The 19,082-nt window shown below is 34.4% G+C and overlaps 2 protein-coding genes across 3 annotated transcripts in view; both read right to left on the bottom strand.

The window, feature by feature from the left end:
* LOC106467516 (testis-expressed protein 10 homolog) overlaps positions 1-5,172 on the bottom strand; it is a 23,236-nt gene extending 18,064 nt beyond the window's left edge. The window contains exons 1-3 of the mRNA XM_013927874.2: positions 4,832-5,172; positions 2,068-2,884; positions 1,052-1,161 (exon numbers count right to left, since the gene is read on the bottom strand). Of these exons, the coding sequence (XP_013783328.1) occupies positions 1,052-1,161; positions 2,068-2,884; positions 4,832-5,011 (1,107 nt within the window). The 5' untranslated portion in view covers positions 5,012-5,172. The remainder of the gene's footprint in view (positions 1-1,051; positions 1,162-2,067; positions 2,885-4,831) is intronic.
* Positions 5,173-11,037: 5,865 nt separating this feature from the next.
* The window catches only part of LOC111087792, a 13,126-nt gene continuing 5,081 nt past the window's right edge, over positions 11,038-19,082 (bottom strand). Inside the window, exons 2-3 of one of the 2 annotated variants that reach the window (XM_022395716.1) lie at positions 14,833-14,895; positions 11,038-12,982 (exon numbers count right to left, since the gene is read on the bottom strand). In XM_022395716.1, the coding sequence (XP_022251424.1) occupies positions 12,572-12,982; positions 14,833-14,895 (474 nt within the window). In that variant the 3' untranslated portion in view covers positions 11,038-12,571. The remainder of the gene's footprint in view (positions 12,983-14,832; positions 14,896-19,082) is intronic. The other variant, XM_022395717.1, reaches the window with a different exon arrangement.

Genomic DNA, 19,082 nt, shown 5'->3' with positions numbered 1-19,082 from the left:
GAAATAAGAGTGTAAATATTAAAGTGTATCCCCATTTTCTTACTGTGTTTTAGTTTATGTTCAAGTGTTTTCTGCTTGTGTAATGTGCTGTTAGATTACTTTCACCAATATATGCTTAAATACACTAAAAACCTTTTTTCCTGAACCTGACCTGCTGAAATGGGGGTGCGTCTTATATACCCATGCGTCCTATATGCCATGAAATACAGTATATATATGTAAATGTATAATTGTATGAGATTTAAGCTATTTAGACCAGCATTTGTGTTTTTTGTTATAATTTGTGGTCATTCTGAAATGGAAAAACATAATATATATATTTCCTAATTTTTATGTTGGTTACAAAGTCAGTCAAATCGATCAAACCCATACGGAGAGAAAATAACAGATAAAATGTAAAGTTTTTTCTTAAAAAAAACATTTGATAATTACCTGAAGGCTATAAAGATTTTGTATGTCAAATTTGACAATTTTCTGATGCATAAAAGTATTTTTAATCTTAAAATCAAAATTACTTTGCATGTTGGATAGTCAACATTCAAAAAGATAAAAATATGTATGAGCAAATCATTACTTAAAAAAAATCTTAAAACTTAATGAACAAAATCTAATATTTTGTGTACAAAAGCCTTGTAATGTTTACTGATAACCTGCAAAATTTCATGAAGATACACATGCTGTATTAAAAGGTATATTATGAAAACTATAACAAGCACAAAATGGTTACGAGGTCAGTCCTGGGACCAAGCCCATAGTGAAAGAGTTAAAACGAATATAGAAAATAAATAGCCTAAATGTCTACATTATATTTGTCTTGGATTAAATTTTAGGGTTAACTATTTATACAACACACACACACATTTTTTTATGACAGGAATCACTATCATACACATATACCTGTTTTGTTTGTTTGTAGTTAAACACAAACTACACAATGGACAATTATGCTGTGCTAACGAGTATCAAAACCCAGTTTTTAGCTACATGTAACTGAAAGCTGTACAATTTATAAGGATGAGGGTAGTAAAAAAGAAATGTACGTTACTCTTACATTTAGAGCTTCTGTTTCAGTTGATAAAACAGAAACCAATTCTCCTAGTAGCTCCATAACACAAAGGACACACTGCAGAGTTTCAGCAGCCTCAGGTGACAACACACTACCTGCAACAACCACAAGTGGTCGTGAAAATACATCAATTTATTCATCCATTGCAATGCATTTCATCTGATAAAAAGGAATTGGTTAAATGCTTTTATTGGCACTAGTAATTAAAATATTATATCAAGATTAAATCTATACAAGTACGAAACATAAGTAAATATCCAATTATTGACATTACAAAATCTAGGAAACAATGAAAAAAAATTTTGTTTAGTAGCCTAGCTATACTCTGCATTGTAATGAAGTAGAAAAATAAGTAACTTTAAACTGTACATTTTCTTTTGTTAGGTTTTGTGTCAGGAAGATAAGACATGATTTGACTGAAGTTTAAAAAATTATCTGTGTGTGTGTGGGGGTGACAACTTTATAATGTATTCTGAATATAGTAAGATGAAAGGACACAAGTTTAAGATTTGAGAAAGACAGTCTACTCTTCAGTTAATACAGTTTTACTTTTCTGAAAATTTTAGGCATTCATCTTCTTGTTTTACTGAATACAATATGACACACAAACTGATCAAAATATCTTCTAAACTGATTATAAGTATTGTTTTATTACAAGCTACAACTTTTACAAAAATCAGTTTAAAAAGAGGTATGACATTCTGATCACTGTGTACTTGAGAATGATTGCACCAGTGATTGAAAATTTGTACTTGTTCTAAAAATATTTTCCTTACTGTAAAAGTTGTAACTTGTAATAAAACAAATTCTGTTTTTAATTTCATCACACTGGTAGTTTACAAAGTTTATTCAGAATTATAAACTGATTTATTACATTTCATATTTTACCTGTTTTATTTTGATCGTTCCTTCTTACTATGCGACAGTTTCTTACTTATCTAACAAAGTATTTATTCAACTTATTTTACCACAGTCTGCTAAAGAGTTTACATGCAACTAACCTGGGGAATCTGTTGTTGCCTGTGGACTTGCTTCAATCCAGGTTTCCACAAGAAGAGGCATCAGAACAGTTATGAAATTCTGCACGAATTCTGCATTTTTCAGACATCCTATATCATTTACAGCTACCTTGTGCTGGTTGGACAATGAATATTTAACTGCTAGCTGTGGTTCATGAGCACTATGCTGAAAAACTGAAATTTCTGTTGGTCGAAATCTATCCCAATGAACTTCCAATTCTCCTTCATGAGGATTCATCAAATCTTGTTTCTGAAAACTTGTTAAAGCTGCTTTCAGAAAGTTAGCCACTCTTGTCAAAACTTTGACCCTCCAAACCTGTGAGGTAATTTTGTCTCCAGGTGACACTGCAAGAATCCTGGTTTCTGTAAAATTTGAAGTTGAGCCCAAACTTACAGTTTTCTTAGTTGATATCTGTTCCATAAAGTTGGGCATGAGTCTGTCTGAATAAGAACATACCAAATCTGGAAATTTCTCTAGTAGAAGATCTAAAAGACTAAGCGAGTCATGACGAATATCACTAATAATGTGTGTTAAAGCACAACACAGATAAGAGGTCAGAATAGGAAAAAATGGGATAATCTGTTCAGATTTGATATGACCAAAAATAATGTTCAAAACTTTTAAAACAGCTTTTCTGACAGCTACATCTTTATCAGTAGTCAGTTCTGACAGCTGTTCCACAAGTGAGGCTAAATTACTATCAATCAGTTCAGAATTCTGGGTTAGCAGATCTTTCAGACCCATCAAGGACTCATGGCGTGTTGATGGACTATAGTGTTGTAGTCGGCTTAGTAGGTCCTGTACGTACGAGACACAGGTGTTAGTTGCACCAAATATATCAAAAAACAATGAACAGTTAGTAACATTTTAACAAAACGTTTTGAGTGCGAGTTTCTTATTTGTAGCATACAGTGGTTTTTTATGTGAAAAAGGTTCAGAAACTTTCCCATAGTTACTACAACCTTTTCCAGTTGTTACTCCATCCCATCCCATGTTCATCCTGATCCAAGAGGCTCTCTTATGAAGTTTAAAAATTAGTCATTTAACAAACAAACAATAAAACAGTTTAAGTTTTTCAATAGTACTTGGTTAGCACTGAACATTTGATGATGTGAGTACTATCTATACAGTAAATTAAATAAATAAAACCATTTGATCTTATGAAGAAGAAGAGATTTTTATTTAATGGCTTATTTATGTTTGTTGCCTATATATACTATATATACAGTAAATTAAATAAATAAAACCATTTGATCTTATGAAGAAGAAGAGATTTTTATTTAATGGCTTATTTATGTTTGTTGCCAATTTATTAAACGGTACCAATAAGCTGTTCCAGCATTTTCTGCCAGAAAAAAAGCACTGGCAGCAAACATAGTGGCACAGAAAGATTTTGATGTTGAGGGAATGGGGAAATTGTTAATGAACTCTAAATAATTTTGGCACTATGAAAATAGGTGTGTAAAAAGAGCTATTAAGAGGGGGGGGGGACAGCAATGGATGAGAAAAATGCATTTACCATTCTATAGCAAAATAATTCTAAGTATATTTTGCCACTATTAAATTTTGTTGAGTGTTAACCAAAAATAATATAAATCTTAGAGCCATCTTCATAATTCCATTACAAATTCCCAATTTCATGGAAAGATGAACTAAAACTATAATTTAATAACGTACTTGTCATGCAGCTGTGCATGAACATGAAGGAAAATAAACTAGATCTTCATAACTTGGTTGTTTGGTTTTTAGTAGATTCTATTTATCACACAAAAATTTTAGAATGAGTGCTCAGTTATTCACAGCATTATGGATGAAAATTAAGGATACATTAAAAATACATCATATGAGAAAGTTGAAATAAAGATATCCAGCTTATTGATGTCATGGAAAATATTTCCTGTCTACACTTACATAGACATTCATCTCATTGAGTATTAAGACTGTCAGATAGTTAATTTCTAAGTAAAAAGACATTTACATACTAAAGTACCACATTAATGTATACAGTTTTATTAATCAATAAGGTTTTTAGCTATTTTAAACAGCTCTTTGTTGGGTGGAATTACAACAACAACTGAAAAAAAAAGTTTTTTAAAACATTTTTTTTGTTAGTGTTGTAATTCTATATGACAAACAGCTGTTCAATTTTAAAATAGTTGCAAATCTTATGGTTTAATATAACGTTATATTTTAACATGGTCTTTAGCCTGCAAGTTTCTTTTTGTGCTGTTACATACCACATATAAATTGCATTAAAACAGTAATTTCTGTTTGTTAGACTGTGAGGTGTTATTGTCAAACTGTTAGACCACACTTCATCTTAGTCTGAAAATTAGACTTAACAACTAATTACCTACTTCTCAAACTACCAGTTTCTTTCTATTTAGTTTTAGAATCCTGATCGTCTGACTTCTGAAAGCTCCAGTATGTATCCTGATTCTATATTACTTAGTATACCCTTTCAGTATCAGTGTAATTTGATAAGGCTTAAGTTAAGGTTCCTAATTACGTATTTTATATTAATAAGGCGTAAAACTTTGGAAATGAAATAAAAAGCAGAGAATGTAATCCTGGAAAGTCTTCCATACTATCACACTGGCCACCAGGTTTAAAACTTAGAAGTAAGCGAGACACTCGAGAGTAGACTAGGGTTAGGAAGTCTATAAAATAATAAACTATAAAGTAATGTATTATGTAATTGAAAGCTTAAGAGTGGCTTTGTTCAAACTTAGGCCTACACCATACCTTAACAGTTAATTTTCTATGAGTCTTTGGTTCCTCAGTGTTGGTAAGTTTAATTTGAAAAGGCACGGCAATCTTCCTCGCCTTGAAACTTGTGTCAGTTACATTTGTTCCTTTTGGGAGCTTTCGGCCAACCTTAAATTTGACTTTTTGGAAATCTTGATTTTTTCTTTTCTTTCCCATGCTGAGGTGTTAAGTTTTGTTTATATTATACCTTATAAGCCATGATAATAAAGGTACGTATACACAAGGCTAATACTATTGCAATGTCTATGTTCGTAAAAGAATTTAACTTTTTAAGGAACAACAATGTCAAAGATGATTGTAATTTGTAGTGTACGCACCGTTTGATATTGGTTACTCTGGCGACAAAGATATTGTACTACAATAGTATAAATTTAAATATATAGGAAATTTTATAGGGATAAATTGAATCCAACTAGTTAAATTAAATATCATTTTCTTTTAGTAATGAAGATTCAAGCTAATTTATTATTTATTTTTGCACTTTATTTATTTTGAAATTAAGTGTTATTCAAAGTCACGTTTTGAAACTCACTGATAATAGTAGAGCATTTTTATGGAATAGTGTAACGGACTAAAACAAAACGCCACTACAACCAACATATAACTACTCCCGGTAGTAGATTTAGGATATGGTCGCGTCATATCTTTTCCTATTATATCACCGGGTTCCATAGTCTAGTGCTTTGCTTAAATTCTTCTGACTGTTTCTGATCAAATATGGTGGTTTGACAGACATGGCATGACAACACGTAATTTTTAATGTCCTGTTTCATACAAGGCCAATAACCACGTCTGAATACTTTCTCTATGGTTTATCTAACACCTAGATGACCAGCCATAGGATGATCATGCAGTTATATTAACAACATCAGTCTCAATGTTTTAGGATTAACTGATCTGAATTCACCATTGCTGCAACCCTTTTTGTGTAATAAAGAACATTGTCATTCAAGACATAATGTTTAGATATATTTACAATCTCCGTAACTCTAGTAGAATCACCTGACAACTGTCTAATTTTCGATTAAGAGTAAATACATTTACACTCATCATCTTTAGCTTGTTCACAATCCAAATGTTCTCGAGTGCTAACGATGACAAAATGTTTAGGTGATAGCTTACTGACATACAAATCTGGAGTTTCTTTTTCTTTTTCGGTAAGATGTCTAAATAGGGCATCAAGTAACTGATTCTTTTTTTCCCTTTTTGTGAAGTACTTCAAATGTAAAGTCCTGGAACTATAATGACCAATGCATCAGTCTACCAATTAACTTTCAAACCAGCATGGTCAGTGATCACTGTAATAGTAAACTGACAAACAACGATTTATAAGCATAATAAAGTGGTAAACTTTTAGGGAACATACTACATGTTTCGAAAAAAAATTGGTGAGAAGAAGACACGTAGTATGTTCTCTCAGGATAAACTCTTCATTACGCTTCCAAATCGTAATTTGTTTCCATACATAAGTATTCTTGTGGAATATTAAATGTCAAAGCATAAAATATGACCTTCTAATACTGATAATAACAATAATTTTGTTTTCGCATAATGTGGTGTATCAGCCAACCCTTTTTCAATCTATTTTATACTTAAGTTTTCCATTTACTTGTACGTTGGCGTTTATTTCATTTTTGATTTTTTTTATACGTATTCTGTAAATTACAAGGGTAATGTGTAAAAAAAAAAAAAAAGTTTTGCACCGGCCAAGGCAATATTGAAGTCCGGTCACACACATTGTTAGTGTGCAGTCCAAGTAGCGTGGCATCATCCCTACTTTCGAACCAGGGAGACACCCGCTTAGTTGCTTATCAATTATGTGTACCTAATTAATTATTTAATAATAAATTTTGTTCAAATTTGTTTATTATTTTTAACGCCAAGTACTCAATATAAATAGAAAATAAGATAATTTAATTTTATGCTTATACTGTTGTTATACGTTTGAGAAGTTCGGCACAGACTCTCCTCCATTCAATAATTTCCTGAAATCGCACTAAAACGTCAAATCAATAGATTTAAATAGCAAACTGTCATTTCGTCTTTAGAAAGACGTTGTAAAACAACTAAGCTAAATTCCTCCTTTTCTAATGCTCGCCCCCCCCCCCAATGGCACAGCGGTATGTCTGCGGACTTACAATGTTAGATACTCGTGGTGGGCAGAGCACAGATAGCCCATTGTGTAGCTTTGTGCTTAACTTCGAACAAACAAACAAAATCTTAATGCTCGAGCTATGTGATACATTGTATATCATATTATACGTTAAATACGAATGAAATAGTTTATGTTATGTGGTATACTTTAAATGGTCTAATAATTATGTTATGATCTGTTATGCATGAACATTAAAATTTCACCAAAATTAGTACGTCTGTGTTAAAGTAACTATCGTTCAGAAAAACTAAAAATTCAAACAATTAAAATATGTACCTGCATTCCTAGACTTAACATTGTCACTTTAGTCCTAGAAACCTAAAAGTATGAAATCCGAACTGAGCTTCTAAAAAAAACCGGGTTAAATGATAGATAAATACAGGGCCGGATTAAGGCCAACTGATGCCCTTAGCACAGCCAAACAATGGTTTCCCCTCGACCCTTCCATTGTCTAACTGACAAGACATTAAAGAGTCAATAAGTGCTGAATGTGAAATAATAGATGAAAAAATCAGTTTTCTTCCAGGCCAGACCCCACAACTATATTAAACATAACCTGTTTGTAATGTAAACTGCAGATTACAGCTCTCAATAGTTTACAACACTCAATAGCTATATCAAGATACAGACCATCACATACCTCTACTGGCAGTGGCTGCCGCACAACTGTCACTAACTCACGATAGAGGGAGCCATTGAGGTTGCTCCGTGTGGCAGTTGCCAGATTCCAATTTTGTTGTATTCCCAAGTTTAAAATATATCAGTAACCTCTTCAATACTATTATTGATAATATTCTTGTTGAATATGTATATATGTGTTTTGTTTTTTCATTTATTGTGTGGGCCCCCTTTTTGTGAGGCCCTAGTTCATCTGCACCATGGTAAATATACTTTTATTACCTAACCTTCTCTAGCATCTCCTCCTGTTTTCACTTCCCTGATGGATCTGGGTTTGAGGTAAGTATACTTTTATTACCTAACCTTCTCTAGCATCTCCTCCTGTTTTAACTTCTTTCCTTGCTCTAGGTCTGAAACAAGAGCATACTTCTGTTGCTTCCTCTAGCATCTTCTTCTATTTTCAATACATAATATACTTCTTTTGCCTAGGGTTATTTTAGCATCTCTTACTATCTTAAGTTCCTACTTGGATCCAGGTTTGTGGTAGTAAATTCATTAGTTGAAAAGTGACTTGAGAAGATACGTAAATTTAAGTGACGTTAAATATTAATCACAGTTTAGCATTTTGTTAAGTTTAAACCACTGTCTGAAGGTGTATAATTTGTAGGATTAAAGTTAGTTAGAATTCAACGCTTAGTGACAGAGATGGGTGTATCTGTCTATTGGATGGGATACAGGTAGGAAGTTTGCTAACTATAAACTTACCCTTCATTAGAGTAAGATTGAACATCTGAAGTATTGTGTATTCTACTCATGAACAAATGAACAGTTCCCCAGTTGTACAGCGGTATGTCTACGACCTTACAACGCAAGAAACCGTGTTTCGATACCCGTGGTGGGCAGAACACAGATAGCCCATTGTGTAGCTTTGTGATTACTTACAAACAAACAAAAAAAATACAAACAAGCAAATGAATAAAATGGAGTGAGATTTTCTTCAATCAACTTTGGTGTTAGATCTGGTAGTTCCAACCATGTTCATTCGTTTTCGCCGTTTCTTGAAGTTTTGAAGATGTGAGCCCACAGTCTGGGCTAATTTGAAGACGTGAGCCCTCAGTCTGGGCTAATTTAGGGAGAAAAATAGTCCTACTCTATTCTATGTTTTAAGGTTATATCACAGTAACAATTCATTAGTTATTGAAAATTGTACACCCTAACAGAAAACAGAATAACAAACTTATTTAAACAACATGTACAGGCTGGCGTGGCCAATTGGTTAGTTTACCCGAACTGTGAATCAGAGAGATCAGGATTAGCTTTTCATTTCCGCAAAAACGCACTCAGCACTTTGGGGCAGTGGTTGCGCTTTAAGAGTGATGTTTAAATTCCACCATCTGGTCAGACAAGAATTAGCAGATGGGGCTGTTCTCTTTTGTCCATGGGCGCCCGCAGGAAGGGGCAAGAGGGGACATTTGTTCCCCTACATTTCGCAAAAAAATTTACGCATTACGATGTAAGCTTAACATCGTAGTTAAACTAAATATTTTTAGTAATATTTATTAAAACTGTAGATTTGTGTTTGCGTTTAAGCACACATAATACATTCATTTAGTCTATTGACTTACATTGTAAAAGCTGATCCCCTACATGCATGTTTTGCCTCCCACCCCCTAAAATATTTCTGTGGGCGCCCATGCTCTTGTCTAACTATTTAAAAGTGGGGATCGAATGTATATAGTCCTTGTGTAGCTTTGATAAAGATATATTAGTACTTAAGGTAAAATCTGACTTATAAGGGTAGTATTTGCTCTACATAATTTGTCACTAATTAAAAATGGTTTACTCTAATAAAAAAAAAAGTATTAATTTCATTATTGTAAATGATGCCATGAATAACATTTCTATGTATTCTCAGGGGCGTTTTTCAAATTGAAATATATCATTTATTAACACTCATAAAACTAGCAATGCAATTTGTATTGTTTGTTCTATTTGTTGATGTTTCCATAAGATTTAAAATTTTGAAGGGTAGATATATGAAGGGTAATCCTTAAAAAACAAACGTTTTCCCGTGTTATTGATTTTAACATTCTATTTGACATGTTCCTTCAAGTTTAGAGGAATTGATCTCCATCTGAAACAAATAACTTTATGCGTCAAATAGACTTAACCGTTCTATCTAAAAAAATAATATCTATGTATTTAAAGAGGCGTAACCATTCCATCGCAAATATAAATAGTTTATATGTCAAAAAGGCTTAACCGTTCCATCTATGAAGCAAATTGCGAACTTTCATCAAATATTCTTGTGTCAACTAATCAGCTGATTTGTAAATAAATCACAGCTACTACATGTGTTTAGAGTTTTTAAGATGTTTAATCCAGACTTTCCACCACTAAGGCACAGGTCGGAAACAACACATCTATGGCTCTACTTAAACTATGAGAAATATATATACACTCGGTTTACTTTGAGACTTGACACCTTGCGGATAATAGTTCAAGTAACAAATAAAAATAAGTTTCAAAAATCTCATCTACTCGACACAGACGAATATAAAATATACCTAATATTCTCGACAACAAACACACTTTTGACATTTTCAACCGCTGGGTTACACATTGATTTCATGGACTTTAAAAACTTGAAACTGTATGTACTATAGAAATATGAAGACATTCTCCGTTCGATACTCACGCAGATAAAGCTGTGATTGATTTGATAAGGGCTGGTTTTAAGATTTCTTTAAAAAATTATCTTTTTTAATAGTTTAATGTAGAGGATAGGAAAGTCGAGATGGACCAATAGGTCTCTTGTTGTCCCTAAACATTATGTTATTTTATGATGTAAAATACTTTTTAATATAGAATTTTGAACCAGAATTAGGAGTGGTTTACTTTTGCTTATTGAAAGAGAGCCAAATAAAAGACCTTTTTGTCTTCATGTCTTGAAACAGGTTACATCAAATAATCTGTTTATGTTATAAAAGTTCTATTATGTTTTTATAAGTTAATATAATTGTAGGTTCAAAGTACAGGAACAAATTGAAAATCCTCTTTTACGTCCACAAAACATTTTCACTTTTGTTTATTAACTTGTATTCCCTTAAAAAGGTGCGAAGATTAATTTTTATATAGGTTTATAATCTAAAAGACATTTTTCTTGGGATGATGTTTGGCACGTAATCTGTGACGTATGGTGTCACGAGCTATGACTGACAGTAACAATCAAACACTCAAGGTATACACGTCCTCACCTCCTTAAACATATATTTGTAATATATATTAAAATGTTTGATGGCTAAATTTCATTAACTAATTTCTAGCATTTAACCTATACTTTAGTGTTTTAAAATTGAGCTGACAAAAAACAAACATTTGTTAATTTTTAGAATTCAAAAATAAAATTATTCACTCACAAAGAAATCTTCGAAAACATAAAAAAAAACCGTTTAGACATATATTTATATTAATAAGTACTTTCAGTCACAAGAAGTTATCAAATCATTTGATGTTGACGATGATTGAACGATAGCCATGTTTAAAATAAGTATAGACAAAAAAACAGTTAATTTTAATGTTGAAAAATGTGGATCCCTTAAAATGTTAGTCGAAAAAATATTTGAAAAAAAAGTTACTAACGTCTCTACTTCACAATCATTTAAAACAATGCACGTTCATTTCAGGACTTCACTCTCAAATTAAGGCACTCCTGTCTGAAAAATTAAACATAAAATGAACCATATGCTTTGCCACCAGCTATATTCATTATATTCACAGCTTTCAAATTCGATGAAGATTTGATAGTTCTTCAACAGTCAGTTCCGCTTACTTCTATATGTTTCTATACAATAGATCAGACAATCAACAGTCAGTACCGTTTACTTCTATATGTTTCTATACAATAGATCAGACAATCAACAGTCAGTACCGTTTACTTCTATATGTTTCTATACAATAGATCAGACAATCAACAGTCAGTACCGTTTACTTCTATATGTTTATATACAATAGATCAGACAATCAACAGTCAGTACCGTTTACTTCTATATGTTTATATACAATAGATCAGACAATCAACAGTCAGTACCGTTTACTTCTATATGTTTATATACAATAGATCAGACAAGAGCTGTAACCTTTATGGGAGTCCGCTATTGGGACGTGATAAATTACGGATTTACAACACTAAAATCAGGGGTTGGATTTCCCGCGGTGGACATAGCAGATAGCCCAATGTGGCTTTGCTCTATAACGAATAAACCTATCCAAGAAGGGTTGACAGAGGCAGATGGCGAGGTCTCGCTGACCAATGTTCCCAATGGAACGGGAGGAACTAAGACTAAGACTTAAGAAGAAGGGTTACTTTGGTTTCTTTTTGAAAGCTTTGAACAGGGATCGGTTTTGTAGGTGTTGAAAAGCAGACAATTTCACTTGCTCGGGCTTCTTTCCTAAAATGTTTTTTGGCTGTTTTTTGTTCTCGTTGGAACCTAACTTTGAAAATTTTGTGTTCTTACATTGATTGATCTTTGACTCGTTGAGGTGTTGATGGTTTTTATGCTGGGCTACTTCCTTGATTGACTCATTATTCTTTCCTTGACCAGTAGACCTGGACGTCACGTCTTCGTTAGATGTCAAGTAAGTTTCGATGTGCTTACCTCGAGCTCTTGTCTTACACATACTGTTCTCCACACTTCCTTTCACGTCTACCAACTCGTCAATTTCAGGAATGGGGAAGAGATCCGCAGGCCGGCACAGTAACGACCCCTGTCGACGCCGGCGGTAACTTGAAGAAGGACGTGTGTGATTTTTTTCGACATCTTTAGATGATGGTGATAGCAGTGCGATATCTCTTGTCGTGCTTTTATTTGAACATCGTTGATACTGATTTGTAACAACAGGTTTAAGTGAACGGATTACTGGCTTATCCGGAGACGTAAGAACTAATGGCGGGATGCGACGTGTCGACGGTGGAAATGTTGGGTCCACTGCAACTGAAATTTTATTTTTTTGTACTTATGAGTCAACGGTTTTGATCGGGATTTATCGAGAATTATCGAAGGGGCAAACAGGTCTCCTGGTTCATTTAGCATTTCACGAACGGAAGAGAAGGTACTCATGGGTGTTGACAGCTCAGTGTCCCGATGTGACCCGGACTCTGAAAGAGACGTGCTCCGGACGTGAGAGATCTGCTTAAGTCGGAGGATCTTGGTCCGACACACGACGCAGCGAAGTGGCAGGACGCGCTGAGAGACAGCAGTCTGAATGGTCTTTACGAAACATTTTCTACACACTACGCAGTGGCCACACGGGAACGTCTGCATGGTAGCTTTGGCATTAATACAGATGGCACACTGTAACGAAATGAAATCGGAGTTCATAAGTGCTTCGGTGCATCAAATACACTGATCTGTAAGGTTAAATAAAACACCCTTGAATTTTATACAAAGTTTATTTATTTTAGTAAATACTTGAATTTTACATGGTATACGATGAAAAAAAAACAGTACACACTCAAGGATAAAGGTGGATTTTATATGGATTAGTTACAAAACTGTACACACTGAAGGATAAAGATGGATTTTATATGGATTAGTTACAAAACTGTACACACTGAAGAATAAAGGTGGATTTTATATGGATTAGTTACAAAACTGTACACACACTGAAGGATAAAGGTGGATTTTATATGGATTAGTTACAAAACTCTACACATTGGAGGGACCTTTATCCTTCAGTGTGTACAGTTTTGTAACTAATCCATATAAAATCCACCTTTACCCTCCAATGTGTACAGTTTGTAACTAATCTATATAAAATCCACCTTTAAGATTTTATATGGATTAGTTACAAAACTGTACACACACTGAAGGATAAAGGTGGATTTTATATGAATTAGTTACAAAACTGTACACATTGAAGGATAAAGGTGGATTTTATATGGATTAGTTACAAAACTGTACACACACTGAAGGATAAAGGTGGATTTTATATGGATTAGTTACAAAACTGTATACACACTGAAGGATAAAGGTGGATTTTATATGGATTAGTTACAAAACTGTACACATTGGAGGGTAAAGGTGGATTTTATATGGATTAGTTACAAAACTGTACACACTGGAGAATAAGATGGATTTTATATGGATTAGTTACAAAACTGTACACACTGAAGGATAAAGGTGGATTTTATATGGATTAGTTACAAAACTGTACACACACACTGGAACGTTTGTTTTTGAATTTCGCGCAAAGCTACACGAGGGCTATCTCCACTAGCCGTCCCTAATTTAGCAGTGTAAGACTAGAAGGAAAGCAGTTAGTCAACCACCGCCAACTCTTGGGCTACTCTTTTACCAACGAATAGTGGGATTGACCGTCACATTATAACGCCCCCACGGCTGAAAGGGCGAGCATGTTTGGTGTGACGGGGATTCGAACCCGCGACCCTCAGATTGCGAGTCGAGCACCTTAACTACCGGGCCATGCCGGGCCTACACTGGAACGTAATGGTGGATTTTATATGGATTAGTTACAAGAATGTACACAGTGGAAGATAATGGTGGATCTTATGTGGATTAGCTTGAGACTTAAGAACAAAAATTGCAGTCCGAAATCCGTACCGGCGTAAAAGCAATAGTGAAACTAAGAATTTTGAAACTATAAATTGTAGATCTGTGTTTTGTTGTTTAGTTTTGTAAATTTCGTATAGTTGAAAATTAACGGACTTCGGGTAGCTAATACGCCCCTGGTGGCTTAGCTGTAAGTCAATAGGATTATAATGCTAAAAATTGGGCTTCGATACCTTCGGTATGCAGAGCAAAGATAACCTATTGTGCAGCTTTGTGCTTTATAACAAATAAATAAGTCTGAATATACAGAATTATATTTGGAAAATGTATTAAGTTTTTTCCTCCTTTATACGCTATAATGATGTTAAAAAGCATGACATAATTATAGTTTTAGCTGTTCACAAAGCACGTATTTTCAGATGTAATTCTGTCGGTAACCACGTGATTCCACGCGAACAGATGTTTCTATTATGTCCACTACTCGGTGTCTCACTACCTGACCTACTAATGATGATTTAAAAATCGTAGCTTTATTGGATTCTAACTAATTTAAACTCGCACTGACTTTGTAAATCACATGGATGACAAACCAATCTTAATAGTGAAAACAGTGTGTAATGGCAGGAACTCACCTCTTCATCACGTGATCTTGCAAGTTCTGGTTCGTTTCCCTCAAGTTTTACCAAGAGTTTATCCTAAAAAACAAAACAAAAAAAAAACATTACAGGTGATAGGTGCCTTTATATCGCCTCAATTTTCATAAAAAAAGTGATTCATATATTCAAAGAGCGCAAACATTACTTTTTATCTAGTTTTAAACAATACATTCACGACTAGTTCCCCGGTAAGTCAGCAGTAAGTTTATGGACTTACAATGCTAAAATCCGGGGTTTGATTCTGCGCAGAGAGCTTAATGTAGCTTTGCTTTGAAACAAACACCTAAGCTTGTTTGTTTGTTTTAAGTTAAACACAAAGCTCCACAATGGGCTATCTGTGCTCTGCCCACCACGGGTATCGAAGCCCGGTTTCTAGCGTTGTAAGTCCGCAGACATACCGCTGTGCCACTGGGGGGCAACACCTAAGCACGAATATTAATATACAAATAAAAATACAACATTAAATTATAGTTTCAATTTTACCTTTGGCGAAAATAAATCTGTAATATACTCATTAAACAGTTGGTCCACTGTATATTATCGAATAATGAATTGGGCGCAATGCCATAGTATTACTTACACACCTAAGCTAATATAAATTACTATATAGTGGGTTGAAAAGGACTCACAAACCACATAAATCTTACATATTGTTATGTATCTGGTTATTTGATAATTTCCGGTAGAAATTCTATCCGAGAAGATACGCCCCCTAGTGGCACAGTGGTATGTCTTCGGACTTACAACGCTAGAATCCGGGTTTCGATACCCGTGGTGGGCAGAGCACAGATAGCCCTTTGTGTAGCTTTGTGCTTAATTACAAATAATAATAAACCGAGAAAATACAAGTCATTTCTTGATTAAAACTAGTTTATTCTTTCTCGATACAAATTTTAGTAATACACAAAATTCCCACAGTGACTTTAAACTTAACAACCTTTATAACACACGCTATAAATCACAGCGATTCACACACTTTACTTACGGTGCCTACTGTTCGCTTGATTCAATTATCTATCTCTTCAATAAATCTACATATCTATCTATCGCTGGCTTTATTTTCCAGGCTTATATACTAAAAAAGAGGGCGCCTGAAAAAAAAAACTCGGACATTCGCGGATAATTCATGATCCTTCGAGAAACTACAGCACGCATGCTCCTAGCGTCGCGTGACTTCCGCTGTCGTAACAATATGCATTACAATTATAAGAGGCCTAACTGTATTTCTTTGGCTTGTTGTCCCAAGTTGTGCTGTTGAGCCTTGAATAGGCTAAACTATTGTTCACAGCAGAGGGTGCAGCGAATCAAAGAATTTATTAGGCCTTTATATCACAGATGATATTTTCAATTTTACTTTTGATGAAAATAACTTTGGAATATAATCATTAAACAGTTGGTCCACTGTATGATACTGATTAATAAATTAGGCGCAATGCTATAATATTATTCACATAACTAAATTAATTTAGGTTGTTCTATGGTCACCGAATGTTAAAGATTTCAAATTAATAAACATTGCGTTTGGTTACCTTATTAAGTTACCTTTACTGAGCTCGTAATGAAGTGTTTCATCACATTATTAAGTTAGGTTTGATTTAAGTCAAAAAGTGGTGTTTTCTTTTTTACATTATGGAGCTAAATTACAATTGTATTCAAATTACAATACCAAATCAGCGTTAATTTGTTCAAACTATTTTGACTTTCTTACGAGGACTGTGACAAAAAAGCACAGTATTATGTTCACAAAAAGATTAGTAAATTCACAAACGGTAATGATTTCACTCAGAGGGCCGCGTTGATATCACTCCAAAATCAAAATTTTCGATTTTGAAATATTTACGTTTGTTTGTTTGTTGTTAAGCGCAAAGCTGCAAAATGGGATGTCTATGCTGTGCCTACCACGAGTATCAAACCCCAGATTTACTGCTGAGCCACTGGGAGGGGGCAAATTTTTGTGTATAAAATTGAATAAATACTACTTTTTATTGAATAAATTTTAATTCTGAACTGATTATATTACAAAATTCTTTTCACCAAAGGTTATTGTTGTTTGTTATTAAGCACAATGCTACACAAAGGGCTACCTGTGCTCAGTCTACCACGGTTATCGAAACCCGGTTTCTAGCAGTATAAGTCCGCAGACATACTGCTGTGCCACTGGGGGCTTCACCAAAGGTAAAATTGAAAATATAATCTGTGTTATACAATTTACTAATTAATTTAGGTTTTACTAAATTGTGACTTAAAAGAACTTTAAAACTCCATAAATATTCAACTCTGTATGTTTGTTTGTTTGTTTTTGAATTTCGCGCAAAGCTACACGAGGGCTATCTGCGCTAGCCGTCCCTAATTTAGCATTGGGAAGGCAGCTAATCATCACCACCCACCGCCAACTCTTGGGCTACTCTTTTACCAACGAATAGTGGGATTGACCGTCACATTATAACGCCCCCACGGCTGAAAGGGCGAGCATGTTTGGTGTGACGGGGATTCAAACCCGCGACCCGCAGACTGCGAGTCGAGCGCCCTAACCACCTGGCCATGACAGGCTCAACTCTGTAGTATTTCTTTATTCTCTTAATGATTTTAACGAGTTTTTGTTCTGTAATTTGTTTAATTCAATGGTGTCTTTAAGGTAGAATGGAGTCCCCCGGTGGCTCAGTGGTAAGACTGGGGGCCTATAGCTCCAGAAATCGGGTTTCGATACCCGTACTGGGTAGAGCACGGACAGCTCTTTGTGTAGCTTTGCGCTTGACAACAACAGTCGTGAGGGTGGAATGGACCCAGCGGGGCATCGTGATAGAGTTAATATTTCAGAAAGTCTTGGAATAATATGATATCAGGAAATGTGGGCTAATATTCAGAACCTTCTAATCAGCGCAGTACAGCTACGTGAATTTTTTTCATTGCTCGCATGATGAAGTAACACCTACTCCAATCCTAACCTTAATTCCAAACTGCTTGTTAAATCTCATTTTACAGGCTGAACTGACGTCATCCAGTTGGTAACCAGTAATTTCAGGAATCATTAAATGGTAACATATATTTAAATTACTGCACATAATTGAGGTAAGATTGTTTTTACTACTTTTATATGCATGTTAAATGGAATGAAATAGATTTAAACTACTTAACTTCCCTTTATGCTTAAATTTGACATTTAAAAACGATATATATATATTCAATTGTACTAAATTAACATCCAAGTACTAAAGTAAATTTATAAAAGAATATATACGTTAGAAAAGTGAAAAAAAAATCAAGCATCGTGCCTTCAATGCTTTGCGTTACTTGGGCGTATAATTACATCTAATGGAAGGCTAGCGGAGATTGTGATGGGTAAAAATGGAAGGAAGAAGGGGATAGGCAGGCAGATTCGATGACGTTAGGAACAGGGTTGAAGATGAGAAGCTTGAATTAGAAAAGTTGGTGTAGGCAGTGAGGAACAAAAAACAATGATAAACATAGTCGTCGATCTTCAGGATACCTTGGTTGATTCAATCGCTCAATATTTAAACCAGCCAATAAAACTGTTGAAAACAACCCCTGTAAAACTGTATATTCTGTATTACTACTAGATTTCGCAAAGAAGCTACGTAAGCCTAACGAGCAAGAAAGCTTTAATTTATTAATAAGAAACTATAATAGTGACAAATATCTTAGCTCTCTGTGGCTGTTCATAGCGTTTGAGATTGAAAAAACATTATTGGCTGGAGGAGAATTGGTGTATGTTCACCGAAAAACACAGTAACACCCTGCACGAGGAGGACACCCTTTCGCTTCCTGATAGATTTCGGGTACGTGCTTGCGGAAGACACGAGAATTTTGGAACATTTGTTATTGTTGACAAAATTTAAATGATGTCAGAGTGCCTTTTCGAAGCATACGGCTGTCTCTTTCAGTTATGTATTTAATACGACATATGTTCTTAATTATCGTCTGCCCAATAGCCAAACCGAGTTGACTTCCTCGTCATTGGGGTGGGGGGTTTGAAGGAGTTAATCATTAGAAACAAAAATTATTAGAGATAGCTAAACCCTGTATTATAGTTGACTTCCTCGTCATTGGGGTGGGGGGTTTGAAGGAGTTAATTATTAGAAACAAAAATTATTAGAGACAGCTAAACCCTGTATTATAGTTGACTTCCTCGTCATCGGGTGGGGGGTTTGAAGGAGTTAATCATTAGAAACAAAAATTATTAGAGACAGCTAAACCCTGTATTATAG

This window comes from Limulus polyphemus, unplaced genomic scaffold (genome assembly GCF_000517525.1).
Source record: "Limulus polyphemus unplaced genomic scaffold, Limulus_polyphemus-2.1.2 Scaffold2642, whole genome shotgun sequence".
Taxonomy (NCBI): Eukaryota; Metazoa; Arthropoda; class Merostomata; order Xiphosura; family Limulidae; genus Limulus; species Limulus polyphemus.
Note: the sequence above shows the minus strand (reverse complement) of the source record. Positions and strands in the feature narration are given on the sequence as shown.